We start from the raw sequence: 16,219 nt of genomic DNA, 5'->3' as shown, positions 1-16,219 counted from the left end.
CACAGAAACCCCCGCGGAGCCCCAGGACAGCGAGAAAGGCAGAGACACCAACGGGGACGGTACCTGCAAGAGCTTGCAAGTGAGTACAGGAAACGTATCCCACGATTCTTTGGTCCTGAGGTGTACTTCCCACTTGCACCTGGAAGGGAAGGCAGAAACACAGAGAGCGTTAACAGGAGAGCTCGCACAGCCCCACCGTGCAGCCCGTGTGCTCACAAGTAGCCTTTTGGGCTGGGTTTTCCACCTAGTTCCATTTTAAACACAGGACTCAAGGGACATCCTGTCACCACACTTGGGTTGGCAGGCTCCCAGCGAACTCGCTCCTGCTCACTGCTACTTGAGCGCTTCCATGAGGAGTCATGACACCCACATATTGGACTCCCGGCCTCTCCCCAGTCCCACTGGGTGTCTGTCCCCAGTGGTTTTGCACCTTTTGTTCATTCCACCTCTTCCTGTTTACATGCACGAGCACAGCCCCACACTGAAGTGACAAATGATGCTAATATTATGAGCAGTCTAATTCTAGGTTTCAGTGTAAGACTATAAGGCAGAAGGAAAAAATGCCAAGCAACTCTGGGGAAAAAAAAAAAAAAAAAACAAAGGCACAAAACAGAAAAGCAAGCAACGAATATTGGTTTTGATGATGTTTACTCTATTCCCTTGCAGGTGTGGGATTTTGGTAGAGATTTTAAATTATTCTTTATCTTTAAATTAATCTTTATCTTTTGTATTTCCTTAAGCTTGCTCCGTACATCTAGAAGATTAACTGGAAATAACTGTACAATATATATGTATGCGTGTGCATATATATATACACACACACATATGTGTATGTGTATATACACACACACATATATACACGCACATATATATATATATATATATACACACACACACACACATTTATCTATCTATCTATCTATCTATCTCAGTAGTGGTAATGTTTTCATGGGACTTTGGGTGCTGAGAAACCTTATGACATTTAACAAGGGCAAGTGCAGGGTCCTGCACCTGGGGAGGAATAACCCCAGACACCAGTACAGGCTGGGGACCGACCTTCTGGAGAGCAGCTCTGCGGAGAAAGACCTGGGCGTCCTGGTGGACGACAAGTTGACCATGAGGCAGCAGTTGCCCTCGTGGACAAGAAGGCCAATGGGATCCTGGAGTACGTTAAGAAGAGCGTCTCCAGCAGGTCGAGGGAGGGGATCCTGCCCCTCTACTCAGCCCTGGTGAGGCCACATCTGGAGTATTGTGTCCAGTTCTGGGCTCCTCAGTACAAGAGGGATGTGGAGCTGCTGGAGAGAGTCCAGCACAGGGCCACAAGGATGATCAGGGGCCTGGAACATCTGCCCTATGAGGAGAGACTGAGGGAGCTGGGCCTGTTCAGCCTGGAGAAGAGAAGGCTGAGAGGGGATCTAATCAGTGTATGCAAGTACCTCAAGGGAGGGAGTGAGGAGGATGAGGCCGGCCTCTTTTCACTGGTGGCCACCGACAGAACTAGAGGAAAGGGCCACAAACTGAAGCATCAAAAGTTCCACAGGAACTTAAGGAAAAATTTCTTAACAGTGAAGGTGACAGAGCACTGGAACAAGTTGCCAAGAGAGTTTGTGGAGCCTCCTTCTCTGGAGACCTTCAAAACCTGCTTGGACGCAGTCCTGTGCCCCGTGCTCTAGGTGACCCTGCGTGTGCAGAGGGTTGGACTGGATGATCTCTAGAGGTCCCTTCCAACCTTAAGCATTCTATGATTTAGAAGAGGTGTTAGGGATTTTTGCTGTGTGTCAGCAAGGTGTTTACAATGTTCAGCTGCACAATTTCACAGCAGCAGCCTCCATGTCTGCCAGCCAGATCCAAACCCTGCTCTTATGGATGGCAGAAACATGGCAGGGCTCCAGGGAGGCCTACTGAGAATCACACGATAATGTCTCCAGGTGCCTCTAGAAACACAGGGCAGTCTAATGCCTCATCTATATTGTACACTGTTGCTTTTTTAAAACAGATTTGCTGGTGGACACACAAGGAAATTAGCTTTCAAGCTCTCAGTGCTTGAGGAGGAAAGACAGAAAAAAGGCAGACTGAAAGTTGAATCCCACTGAAGTTGGGAAATTTTTCACCCAACAGTAGATCTAAAAAACCCTCAACAAAGGGTAAATGCAGCGTGAACACATATACCCACATATACCTATTACCACACAGGAGCCAGGGATATGCCAGGTTTGCCATCTCCCTACAGAAGTTTTCTACTTAAGTTCTGCCAACTTTCCAGAAGGGAACAGAGGCCCCTCAGAAGAAAGGCAGCCAACAGAAATGTAGCACACAACATCATTTGAGAGTGCAAAAAGCTCAAAATTCAATACAAAAATCAACATATTAACAGATATAGTCCCTAGAACCAAAACCCCCAATGATTTGAGGACCAGTATTCAAACGATTGAGGTAGGAAGCTGTTTTGAGGGCTGCGTTTTCCTGTTGACAACATTACAATAACAGAAAAGCTGCCCAGACTGCTAAGGGAAATGCCCACAGAGGAGTTTTATCTAGGGCCCAGAAAGCAAAACCACAGATGTGCTGCTGACTCAGGTATGACTCTGCTTCACAAAGCTAAGCTCAAATTTCACCCAACACCCCTTAAATAAAAAACAACACTACATTTTATACAGACAGAATTGCCAGCTTGGTTGGTTTTCTAGGTTTGCAGCTCTCTGAGAAACACCTGACTCACTGTAGAACTGGCAAGGCTTTGCAGTAATTGAATTTAGGAGCTGTTTGTACTCAGTAATGCCTTGTTAACTTTCATTTTTTGTTCCAGCTAGGAGTACGTGGAAAGCATCCTCTGTTACAATGCGCTCCTTCTGTTCAGCCCTCTTTCCGGAGGGTTTTCCACATTGATATCGATACTGTTCCTATGGCTGTTCCCTTTGCAGTAGCTTCCTTCAGGCAGGCTGAAGGGAAGAGGAGGACAGGGAAAACCCGCAGAGGAGGCCAGGGGCCTCTCCTGGGCTCCCAGGGGACAGGCAGAGTCTCCATGGAGCGAGGACCTGCTCAGTGCCACCGGCTGCTACAAGAGCCCTGCTCTGAGGGCCTCTCGCTTCCCCCTCAGGCTGCACAGTCCGACTGCAGCACTGGGTCAGGGATGAGTCCGCAGCGGGTGCTGTCTCCTTCCTCACGCAACATATTCCATGGAAGACAGACACACGTTAATTTAAATCCTCTTCTATCTAAGGCAAGTAGGTGAATATATGAACTATATTTTCCAAGCTAACATAACTCTGAGTGAGATTTTCACTTCGACACAGAGGACTCTTGGTCTCCAGCTGAGAGGAGATGTGCACGCTGCACGTTTGACAAGGCCAGCTCCCCTAACCACGCTGAAAGGCATCGCTGCGCCGAGCTTTGTCTTACAGCAGGAACGCACTTCCAGCCCTGCGCTGCCTACAGGATGGAGCCATCTTCACTCTCCAAAACACACAAAAGATTTAAGATCCAAAGCTGAACGTCAGACTATAATTGACAGCCAGCGAGAGAGAAGTCAAAGCACACTGCCTTTAGAATTTCTTATGCAGCTGTAATGGAGGGCCTGATATGCAGAAACCCATTTAAACACAGGATCACACTCACACCCGTTAATCACGAATAGATCCACAACATACGGGGCACACGCGCACACAGATCTACACTGAAAGCTCCCACAGAATTGTAACAAGCGGCCTAGAAGACAGAGTGACGGCCGCTACCTGGGGCATGACCAGTGCCCCGGCACCAAGCACTGCAGGGACACAGGGCCCCGGCCAAGACACAAGCGCTGCTTCCCTGCGCTGGAGCTGCGGCCTGGCCTCCGTGACCTTCTGCAGGGACCGGTGTCAGCGCGAGCACCCGGGCAGCGCTGGAATGTCCATGCAGGTGCCCGCAGGGAGCTGCACTCGCAGCAGCTCTTCTCTCAGATTCCATATTTCCTCCAACTTTCCCTATTTGCATGTTTTTAGGTGGCAGTATTAATGTAGCCCACCTATGAGGGCCCTTCTGAGCCTCCTAAGGGTTATGATGGAGGAAAATATTTGGGACAACTACCAAGAGAAAAAGTAAATATCCTCGATACTGTCAGGTCAGTTCAAGCTACAGCAGAAGCAGCAGTATGTTAAATATGGTCTGGAATAAAACAGCAAGCAAAATTTGATTATTCAGTCTAATTTGGCATTTCACAGATGGGCAAGCAGCAGGAGATGTGCAGACTAGGAAACTATTTGACCTCCCGAGTACCCCAAGGCCTGGAATCCCGCACTAAGCGCGGCCGGAGCCCAGGCTGCGCCACGGCTGTTGTGTCCACCAACCTCCCCGCACCGCCAGCACCTCGCCAGGGCCACAGGTTTCCTCTGCTTACTGCTTAATATGGAAGAAACTTGAAATAGTCACATGTAGCATCCTGTTAAACTCTGCTGTTATCCAGAGGTAAACTGAAATGGAGAGTACATAACCACGGTTTAATAAAATGTCCTACTTGCATAATTCTAAATTGACAGGAACAAAATTGTTACTTTCATTCAAAAGAAAGTGAAATCAAGTACTTTTAGTAAAAGAGTCACTCTCACACACCATGATGAATGGTAATGAAATATACTGGAGATATATATACTGTGCTGATAGGTTACTGTACTATGCAAAATTGTATATATTCCTTAAACACTTTACTGTTCTCCCCACTTCTTTACTAAAAATCTTGTCTAACGCAGACTATGCAGTGCTATGTCCTCCAACTAGACAAGATACCAAGAGATAAACAGCGTTCATGAATGAGATCAAGCCAGCAAGGCTCACAGTAAAATAAGGATTCTGGTTGACAAGCAGGAAAAAAAGGGAATGAGGAGTAACAGGTGAAATTTTAGAGCTAGAGTGAAAGAAATAACTCTGAATTCAATCACATCACTTGCTATCATGGGAATTTTCTGAGCTAACTGGAAAATCTTGCACATCTCATGTTTACTACACTCCACTATAATAAGTGCACAGAGCTGCCAACATGATGAATACCTTGTCTTTAACAGTTTCTATACTTCCATCCCAGTAGTGCAAAACAGTTCTATCATATCTAGATGTCAAAACAGCATCACCAGATACTTACACAAAAAATCAGGGAAACAGTTCATAAATACTCGGGGTATTTCAAAACATGGTAAGAAATCAGCTTCAGACACATCACTGACCGGTTAGTAAATCACCACCTACTGGGAAAGTCAAGTTCTTCGATATTTAAAAATGTGGCTTGGGCCAGTACGTGATAAATCCGACACTGCTGCTCAAGTGAGGGACGGGCAGAACCACAGGTTCTTGAGGGGGAAACTTCAACTTCAGGGACATTTTTTAGAAGCTTCATGCCGGGGTTTGGGAACAGCAAACAGCATTAAAGAACAGAAGAGAGGCAAAAATGAAATCTTAGACTAATAAATATAAATGGAAATTGAGGTTTTGTACAAATAAGAACCAAACATGGTTCACAATGGATCAAATGGGACTTGTGGGCGACTGCAGCCCAACTGCAGAGGCTCCCGCAGCGGCACCTCCTTCCCTCCAACTCCATCCCTGCCTGCCAGGCAGCCCAACACCTACCCAGCAGGGTCCTGGCCGCTGACAGAGTTACATTAGAGAAAAATTAAAGGAAAGTAATACAATTAAACCAAATCAACAAAGGCTTATGGAAAGCAGGTCTTCTCAAACTGCCCAGAAATCTTTTCTTGATGAGGTTAGAGGCCTGGGCAATTATGCCATTAGTGGTGCTATATTTAAACTTCTGTAAGATACTCAATTTTATACAAAACACTCTAGCAAAATACTTGGAAGGAGACAAAATTAACCTGGTGCACATGAAACTAAAAGCTGCCTTTCAGAGACCTCTGAGCATTTCAAAATACGTTACCAGGATTAAACACACACACTGCTGTGAATGCCTCCACGAGCTCCAGGTGCTTTTTTGTATCTAGGGTTACGTGATCACTGGGTATAAATGTCTACTCGGAGAAGAAAAGTTAATAGTTTTCTTTCCAGTCCATCAGATTAATGTAGAAAAGAGGATCCAATGCTTGAATTTTATGCTCTGCTACAGAAACTCAAACAAGAATTAGATGTTTTAACCAGGCATCAGAGTGGTTTGTCAAGGGCAGCAGTGGATGCAGCAATCACTGACCCCTTTACCTTGGCCAAGAAGGATGTGCTACGCGTGGCTCCGGGCAAATCTAACCGGGACAGAATGGTTCCCTCCTTTATTTATAACCTATAAATCTATTGTTTGATGTGAGACAAATATTATAAAACTAAACAAAAACAAAACCCTACCCAAAGTCTCCTCTAAACCAGCACTGTGCCTTACGGGCTCAAACAGTTGGTGTGAGTCACTATGATGATACTTGCTCTATTTTGTTGTAAATAAGAGCCAAATAAGAGCAATTCCCAAGTCAGAATGGCCACGTGCAGACTCAGAGGTCTGGGAACGTCTGACCGCTCCTGGCAAAGCTGCTGCTTTGGCCGCAGGCCGAGACGCTTGTCGGGCAAGACCCGAGCCCAAGCCCGTGGAATTGCCTCTTCCTTCTCTGCAGGAAGCAGATCCAGAGGCGTGAGCCGGCAGGGAGCTGAAGTTTCCGCAGATTCCTTGGAAAACAGCTTCTCGAGTGGATGCCCCGCAGTCCGCGTGCCGCCCATAAGCCTGGAGCTGGAAAACTTGAATAATCTCAGTGCAACATGAAGAATCCTCTAGAGAGATGGGATGTTGCTCAGAATAACTCTAGCTTCCGTTATTACTATTTAATCAGATTTTGGACTATAAATGAACCAAACTCCTCATTTCACCAGCTTAGTTAAACATTAAAGTGCCATTTGTGTCATTAGAATAATACGAAATGTACTACTGAATTATTCCCTTGAAGAATATATATCTCCAAATCACACAGCATTGGGGCAAACTTGCTTATTGCATGACAAAAACCAATGCTGTTCATGCTCTGAAGAAAAACTAGCTAAACTGCAGGGCACACCTCATGTCCAGCAGGAAAAATAAATCTCTCCTTAAAAACAAAAGTGCACGGAAAACCTACGCCCATCCACGCTGCCTTTCATAAGAACATCATGCAAACAGAGGCCTGGAGATGCCTGTCCTTCCTGGCAGCATGATTTTTCTTGGCATCTCTCAAATTGCATTAAACACTCCTGAACTTTTTACTTCTCCTCCATTTCAGCTCTTTTCCCAGGCTAAAAGGAAAGTCAGCCCCAAGAAACTAACCAAAAAAGCTGCTCAAACTAAGCACCTGCATCCTCATTTCATCATTGATAAAAGATGACGCCAAGGAAAATTTCAAACCACTTGTACTGGCACTTCATACACTTTCCTGGCCCATAGACATGACTCAGAGCAGTGGTAACATCCCAACAAGGTGTATTTTATTCCTGTACAGTGCTTCCCTTGAGTGCTTTGGGTCAGCTTAGATACACTGTAAAAAATCTGTAGAAAATCTTACTTAGTAATTGGACAGCTCTGTCTTTTGCCTTCAGGGATGTGTAACAACTTCTAAAGATGTGGCAGCTAATTATTGATTTCTTTTTATAAATATTATTAAAGCATATTTAATAAAATTTCAAACCATTAATGAGATCAGCACACAACTCTTGCTGGCATCTCACTTCAGCCACATTAGCACTTGCCATTCCTGCAGAACCCTGGGGATTTTTGCCCACCTACAGCGTGACAAGAGCCACTGCCCGCGAGCAGAGTGGGTTTTGGGTAAAGCCTCTGCACGTTTCTGTGTGAGCAAAAGCCCCTCGTGGTTGTAAACTGATGCCAGGAATCAAGGGCGCTTCTTCTGAAGCGGATAAACCCAGAGCTCAGTCTCCCAAACCTGTACTTTGTACAGCACAACAGTTTTAATTTGTCCCCATTAGCAAAGGGTAAAAAGATCACAATTAAATAAATTAATTATATCAAAGTGAAGGAACATGGAACATTTTAATGGACAGAGCAGCCTTTTTCAAAAAAGAAAAAAATGCCTCGGTCAGTTTATTGGCCTCTATCCAGTTCTTACATTAAAATTTTACAGCAGCAAGTGAAACATGTAGAAGATGTTTAGACTCTCCCCTGACTTAACTGGGAAAGCTTTAGACTTGTCTAAACAAACTTATGAACAGCACCAGCCATTTCTTTTACACATCTTGGGATAACTGCAGTTATCAGAGGTCTGATCAAGAAAACCCATCCACTGAAATCCCCACGGGACCTTTCACAGGGTCACAAACCTGGCAGCACCACCTCGATTCCACAGCCCAACAGGCACCCGCTTCCCACCGCGCCGACGGGCAGCCCACGCGCACGAGACGCAGGGCGCTGCGGGACGGGTTTGAAGAAATCCCAATGGAGGCTGAGCAAACGCAACAGGAAAGTCGGTACTCTGGGCAAATAAAGAAATAAACTATTTCCACAACCCTCTGAGTTGATCACGGGGCCTCAGGCCTGGGAGCCTCCCTTCCTCACAGCCTGCAGGCACCCAGCACGTTGCTACCACAGTACTAGCTAGTCCACCAAGATACTGACCTCTCCCCAGGAGAGCTGGTATGGGACAGTAAAGACAGCTTAAACCATATATTTGCATCAGTAACATTAAAAAAAAAATCACTTAGGGAAATTCAGGAACTGCCATTTCATCCTATAAAGCCAACATTTAGCAAGTAACAAATAGAGAAAATTGGAAATAGGGTAAATCTGCAGTTTGGTGAATCAGAAGTACTGCGTGTTCTGCCCACATCGATCACCTCTTCCGCATTCAGCTTTGCCCCCAAGAGAAGGTGGCTGAGTTTCCTTTAAAATAAGTAGCTGCATATTCTCTGCGCAATTCCTGTACTTGCTTTCTGAGAACAGCATTAATTTTCAAAGAATTTGAAAAGTAAATCTGTTAATAGGCTTAGGAATTAATATTAATTAAACACAAGCTCTTTCAGAAATTTAGAAAAGCGCACAAGACTTATAATTTTTCCTAAGCCCTGCAGTTTTTGTGTTAGAGTATTATTAGTGCTTCAAACTTCCCACATCAAACTGTGGTTTTGCATTTGCCCCAGATTCAAACACTGTGCTTTAAGCAAGAATTCTTATTTTTGATAATTAAACCTCTTTCTTTTGGCACATGTTAAAGAACACGTAGTCCCTCACCAAGGATTTCAGGGAGAACTACCTCCGTCCCAAGATCTTCCATGGATCTCAGTTTCAGAGGAAAGGAAATCACTCCAAAAACTGCCTCCAGTTAATAGCCATTTTGAGACTGATATCTCCATCACTGACCTCTGTGATCACACATTTACATGTCTTGAAATGACTAGATTTAAGCCAGAGTTAAATCCATTACAGCTGACAGGTTTTATTAAATTGATACATCTGAAAAAAATATGGATGAGCCCTCCAGCTCGGCAAACCGCCAGGTCAAGCTAAGGTTTAAGGTCTGTTTTTATTGCACTACTGTCAAAAAGGTACCCAGCATTCCTGAAAGGCAAAGGATGTTGACACAAACACCCCTATTTTAAGATGAATATTACGATTTTGTTTTAAAACCTGCTAACGAATTGAAACTTGTGAATGCACTGAACAATGTCTGATCAGCCCTCATCCTCCCTCCATCTTACCTTGCAGTCCTTGATTTGCTGCAAAGGGATAAGCCTTTCAAAACTCTCTTTAAGCTCATCAGAAATCCTGTGAATTAAAACTAGGTATGCGCCAAATCAGGAGCTGCAGAGTACCCGAGGACACTGCAATCTGCATCCCGCTGCGCAGTTCCACCCGACGTGGCTCGGCAGCCAGAATCCCAGGCCAGGGACAGCAGCGGTGTCGGCGCCGCCTCCCTCCGCTATCCGCCCCAGTGCGAGGTAACGGCAGGTACAAAACCCATCGTGCAGTCTCAAGGGCCCTTTTCTTAGACGTTTTACATTAATGGGAAACACTACGCCAGAACACAGTCACGGCAGAACATCCCAAGGGTCCGGACTGTCAAAACATCAAAATCGACTGTTTGATTTATATATTTGCTAACCTTTCCTCTGAGTCTTTAACGGCACCTAAGAACAGTGGTTTACCACTTCAGGCATTAAATTGCCACTTGGATGCAAGTGACATTCTCCCCTTCTGACATGCTGTTGCTTCTGGGACTGTGTCTCTCTTGTGTCCCAACGAGAACCTCTAACACCCAAGACACCAACACTGCTCGAGTGTGCAGAGACCAGAGCCCTGACCACGGATGACTCCTCTGCACAGGCAGGAAGCAGAGTTTGTACCACAGCTCCTCACATCACGGCAGGCTTGGGAATTTCTCCCGACTTAGAGAGCAGCAGCCTTTACGGAGGAACAAACCCAGTGCAGCAGCAGTACCTTGCGTGGAAAACACCTTTGGGAAGAGAAATCCACCAAGGCAAGCTAAATTCCTTGGCATGGGTCTCTGGACAGCTCTTGGAAAGCACACAGCTGCTACCTTGGAAGCGTGAGAAGTGTCTGTGCTCTATGTCAGCTTCTTTCTTTGGTCGCGACCTCAGGTGTTAAACCAAAAAAATCAAATCAGTGCTTTAGTTCTCCTTCCCTCAAGCAGGAAACAGGATATTGACCTTTCTTTCAAATACACTTGGAGACGTGTAAATGAAAAGCAGTACATAGGAGCTGATTATTATTATTATCATAGCTACTAGCAATAGTCCTTGAGCTGTCTAAATCTCCTAGGTAGAATACTCTGTATCATCACGCAAATCTCACAAATCCTTTAAAATCTCCACCTGAGCATTACGGCCTGGATGGCGGAGGCAGGAAAGGAAAGGTGGGAAGGAAAAGCCTTTCCTCTTCATTGGAAACAGGACCCATTCCAAGAGGAATGAATCTATGAAACACTTTTCCCTTGGCACGGATGTGTTGGTAACACGGCTCCCCAGGAACAGTTCTGCCTTTTCATTTAGACAATGCGACACTCGGTACATGTTTAGCTCTGAGACCTTCAATTTGTCTCCCTGATAGCTATGCTTTGTGGTGAGAAGACAAACACTTATTAAACGAAACCGCCCAATTCCCTTCTCTGCACATTCCTTTCAGTTTGGGAGTTGGGTCTTTTGTGAGGTTCTGAAAAACCTGAATAAAATGCTCCCAGGGCAAGTGATTACATCTGTATTTTCAACATACCCAGGTCTTCTCCCTTCATCTGCTTTTCACACTTCATTTTTTTAAGTAGTGCAGAGAGCAATTGCTCCTGTACTCAGGGGTGAGAGCTGTGGAAGGGGCACAGGCTCCATAAAAACAAGACTCACACGGCATCATTCCCTCTCACCTCACCTGAGGACTCCTGAAGTCAACGGTCTGATCTCAGTGGCTTCACAAATGCCAGGCCCACAGAAACCTCGACTCTGGAGTGCACACACACACAGCTACTTACTGAGCACTACATTACAAAAACAACCTTCAAATATACTTTGTTTAAGAGCATACTTTGATTCAAAGCTAATATGAAACAGAGCATTCCTATATATTTTTTGTGAAAGAAAGCAATGACCACTGACCACTTAATGTACAGTCCGGAGTGTAAATCATTTCATACCAGGGCATACTTAATTCCAAATGAATATTTTAGCAGTGCATCAAAAAAACACAGACATGAGGTAAGGGGTTTTTTCATCAGGCCAGAAGTCCATAATATCCAAAAGAATTTAGTTTCCCGAGAAGCTTTGGAGTAATTGGTCCCTATTCCCTGCTCTGGAGCAACATTGTTTAACAGCTCGAGTCCCTAATTAAGTTTTTCATGCCAGGGGAATTGTGAAAAGCAGCTCAATTTTCTGCAAGGGAAAGGGAGCCCCGGCTGCAGGGTATCAGGTCTCTGACTCAGCAACGGGCAGCAGAAAGCAGCTTGGTTTTAATCTCTTAATCCCCAATCTATGCATGTGTTGAAGGGTACATTTTGCCACCCGAGTCATTTTTATATTGTACAATATTTCTAAAAAATATTATTTTTACAGTGTTTTATGATGAGAGAATAAGCATTAGATGTTTATAAACGCATATGAGCTGAGCATAGAAGATTTAAATTCAATTTTTGAAAAACAAAACAAAACAAAAAAGACCCTCTTGTATTCAGACAGGGATAGGCCTTTATGTCAAATGTACATGATGATACCGGAGATAATGCTTGACTGTGAAATGTAATATTTGCTTCTGTATGTAAATTACAATATCCAACATTTCTGCTTTGTTCACAAACTGCAAACAGGGGACACACGACAACACGGATCTTTAACAGCAACCCAGATTCTTCCCGGTTGTCTAGCAGTGGCTTTTGTTGTGGTCTAGTGAGCAATACCCTAGACAGTACATAAAATTCGAGTACCTGAAGTGTTTTGCTGGTTCTAGAAAAAAAAAAAAAAAAGGATTCAATTGCAATTTAGTAAAACCTAAGATGCAGCATGCTAGGAAGTTTCTAGAACTGTCTGGGTTTTAGGCTACAGATTTGAACCTCTGCTCAGAGTTTTTGGTTCTGGGTTAGTCCCCAGTTAGATGGACCCGCTTTCCACTCTGCAAAGAACCTGCCCAGATTCTCTGAGGACTTCAGCCTGAGCAGCTACCAGTCTTGGAAACGCAAAGCACTGCATGCACATGGTCACTTCTGCTTTTCAGGATTTGCACAAGTACAACCCCAGGCTCCCTGCTCTCAGCATTAGCAGTTAATTTAAATTAATTTAGCTGTACAAGACACTTCTAGTGCTCTCCAGCATGCCAAGATTTTATTATTATTTTTTACACTCTTATCTCTCCTTAGCAATTATTTTATTAGCAGGAGAGAGAAAAATAGCCACAGTTCATTGAAATTCCTTCAGTTTTATCCAAATGGCATTTCACCTTTTGATTGTGTCTTTTGACGTGCACGATGTGTAAGCAGCTTCTGGTCAGTGCCCATTTTACCACATTTGTGCTCAAAATTTGTTCACTGAAGAGAATTCTGTAGAAAAAAAGCCAAAATTCCAGGAAAACCACTTCAAGTTTTGGCATTCAAAACTTACCTGCAGAAGTCCCTCATTATTTCCTGCACATCCATCAAGAACACAGTATATAGGCCACGAAACCTATATATAGACTACATCAGGCAATTGAGATCTGCATATTGTTTCTTTGAACTCTAACAGAAATGCCTGAAAGAAAACATCTGCGTAACTTGTCACCTCTGTAGCAGTAACACTTAAGGCTTCAAAAAGAAAGGCTCTTACCTTGAGAAACAAGGCTCCCTTGGAAGCCAAGGAGTCCGTTCCTCTTCCGTTGGGGTAACAGTGATAAGCAGCATCCATAACAGGATAGCGGCTGGCAAAAAGCAGACCACTGTTCACAAACTTAAAGCTACAGCAGCCGTGGCAGCTGTAGACACCAACGTCGTAGACAATGTATTCAAAATAGTGATGAAGCTGCTCTTTCAATTTCTCTGCAGCCCTTTTGTCAAACACTTCCTGCAAACACAGAAAGTCCAAGTTGGCAGGGAAGAAAGCTGAGATCTCGTGATCGAAGGTCTCATCCGTGTGTTTCTTCTTCCGTACTGAAGTCTTCTTCATGATTGAAGCTTTGTAGAGAAGCTTGTTGTTGACAGTGCTTTGGTCCACTGTACCATCTCCAATGCGAACTTTAACCAAGGACTCTCGTGAGGCAGTGTAGCTGTCTAAACTCCCAGAATCTCCCTCTTTTTGCTTGTGGTTGGGCATTTTTGAGTTCTCCGCATCGCCGTCCAAGGACTGCTCTGCCAGGCCGCTGGCGTTCGGCTGCCCATTGACAGTGTCTGCTTCTGTGTCTGACATGAGGCTGTTCTCTTCTCCATTAATGCGAACGATGCAAGAGTTTTCTTCTTCATTTGGCTCTCCAACGCCAGGCTTATCCTCTCTAGCATCCTCACTGTTGTTTGAGCCAGAATTGTCTCCTTTATACTCCATAGATGTTGTCCTTTTCATGCCAACATTGACAGTACGGTTGGTGTTATCTCCACTCTGAGGGGAGACCAAGCTGCTAAAACTTGCTGCGCTGATGGATGTGTTAGTAGGAGAATCTATGTATATTTTGATCTGCGGTCTGCTCGCCCCATTTCGGATCCTCCGGCCAATCTCTTTAGCCCTAGCCTGTGTATTGAAAACATTATTAAATCTCGCCAGAGAATCTGGCAGCAGACAAACATTGGCACTGCCAAAGCAGAAGCTTTTCCCAGCTCCCGCAGCCTTCCACTCGGTGAGCAGTGCGGCTCCGTTGGCATGGCTCTTGTCTTCCAGCCTCGAGTAGACGTACGGCCTTCGCGCCGACTGCAGCGGGGACCAGAGCAAGAAGCCGATCAGAGCAAACGGGAGAGAGGCTACCAAGAGCGCCAGGTAGATGGGGGTGGTAATGATGATGCAGAGCGCATGAAAATAGCAGGGATCATCTGCTCTTTGACGCTTCTCATAGGTGGTTGGAACAAAAGAGGCCACAAGCCGATCTGCAAGCCAGTAACATGGGAAAATGAGGCCCCAGGAAAAGGAGTGCAGCACTGACAGAAAGCTGTTGGGAAATGGGGAAGTGTATAAAACCATTGCAGCTCAGTGATGACAACACTTGAGGGCCTACTACATGATGTCACGGTCAGCCGCCCAGCAGAACACGGTGACGGGGCTGCGGAAAACTGTCCGGCCACGGGTTCTTTTCCAGCGAGAGTCAGTAACCAAACCGTAGGAGCACGAGCACCATTTCACTGCGCTGGAGTAAAGAGGAAACAAGGCCACAGTTTTCATCTGGCTTTTTGGCATCTACATTTGTCAGAGGACGTCACTGTTTGCTGCACGCTGCCATGCCAAAGCTCTCAGGAGGCAGAGGGAAAACCTGTAAAGACAAAAACCAAAAAACATATGTAACAGTTAATAAAAGCTCCAAGCAGATTTTCTCACACCAGTATTGCCTTGAAAGTGAGATTTTTTTTTTTCCTTTGTTTAATATAAAATGGTATTTTTAATGGCCTCCTGGAAGATCACAGATCTGGAGAAACTCCAACTACAAGCAACTGGTATTTCTGCAGAGGAAATTAGTGATTTGACCATTTAATCCAAATGACTAAGGTTGTCATAAAACATATTTCTATTACAAACTGTAACTCTTATACTGAAAAATATCCTTTAGAGTTTCTTTTGTTTTCTAATACCCCTCTCTAACACTTCATGCTCATTTTTATCAGTGACTTTCAAACCTTCACAAACGCTGTACGGCAGTTATCTCTAGGCAGCTCTAAAAGAGCTTCTACTATTTTTAACAAATACTTAAGTTACCTCTCTTGAAGTGACAGCACCTTTCAAATAAGTGATGTGGTGAAGGTGTAAGTGCAAAGGCACCTCGTGTTCAAGGACAAAAATGTTTGCTAGGGAAAAAATATGTGCTTCAGAAGCCTTTTTATTTTTGGCATCTAAAGAGATGAGAATATTAATTGGCATGTCCTCATTTGAAATTTGGGCTCGATCATTAGGAATTGTTTGGGGAAAGAGTAATTTGATTTATATTTTAAATACCATACAGGGTACCTTGAGGCAGATGGACATTTTTATAACTCTTAATAGCAAACGGCAGAACAGAGCTAGATGGTGGCAGGGGAGAGAAGAGGCAGATTTGAAGAATGATACCACTTTATTAGCATCAAAATAAGGAAAATGCAATTCTTCAGTATTCTCTCACCTTTTAGACTTCTGCTTCTTTAAAGCAAGCCCTTGTAAATGATTTATGTTCCTACTGCCAGCACATCTTTAATTGTGGCATACATGTAATACCAGACTGCAGCCTTGGAGTGTACTGTACTGTGGTCAGAAGCAATAAATAAGGCACTAAAATACATCATTTGACTAGCTCTCTTTTTACCACATATGTTTTTTATCTATTAATGATAGGAAAACTCTTCGCCCTCTCTAGATTGACAAGCACCAGGATTAAGAATAGTCGCAGAACATCACTTGTGCAGCCATGCATTTTTGCAAGGCACCATGGCAAAAATTATTTTAATAAAAGAACCACACAAAGGTGAGAACTTTTTGCAGATGTTTTTTCCCAGGTGTGAAAGTCATCCCTGGAAAAAGCGAGTGTCGTGTTAGACTGAAAAATGTAGTAAGAGGGTGAGAAAGGCTCGAACTCCCAGAGACAGGAATCAATCCTAGAACTGAATGAGAAAAGACAATTTAGGTGGGAACAACATTAAAG

At 44.3% G+C, this 16,219-nt stretch overlaps 1 protein-coding gene across 1 annotated transcript in view; it reads right to left on the bottom strand.

Moving 5' to 3' along the window:
- Positions 1-14,716, bottom strand: part of SMPD3 (sphingomyelin phosphodiesterase 3) — a 33,220-nt gene extending 18,504 nt beyond the window's left edge. The window contains exons 1-2 of the mRNA XM_010221687.2: positions 13,243-14,716; positions 64-139 (exon numbers count right to left, since the gene is read on the bottom strand). Coding sequence (XP_010219989.2) covers positions 64-139; positions 13,243-14,577 — 1,411 coding nt within the window. The 5' untranslated portion in view covers positions 14,578-14,716. The remainder of the gene's footprint in view (positions 1-63; positions 140-13,242) is intronic.
- Between the last annotated feature and the right edge of the window lie 1,503 nt (positions 14,717-16,219).

This window comes from Tinamus guttatus, unplaced genomic scaffold (assembly GCF_059628265.1).
Source record: "Tinamus guttatus ecotype Peru unplaced genomic scaffold, ASM5962826v1 Tinamus_guttatus_pri_ptg000389l, whole genome shotgun sequence".
NCBI lineage: Eukaryota > Metazoa > Chordata > Aves > Tinamiformes > Tinamidae > Tinamus > Tinamus guttatus.
Note: the sequence above shows the minus strand (reverse complement) of the source record. Positions and strands in the feature narration are given on the sequence as shown.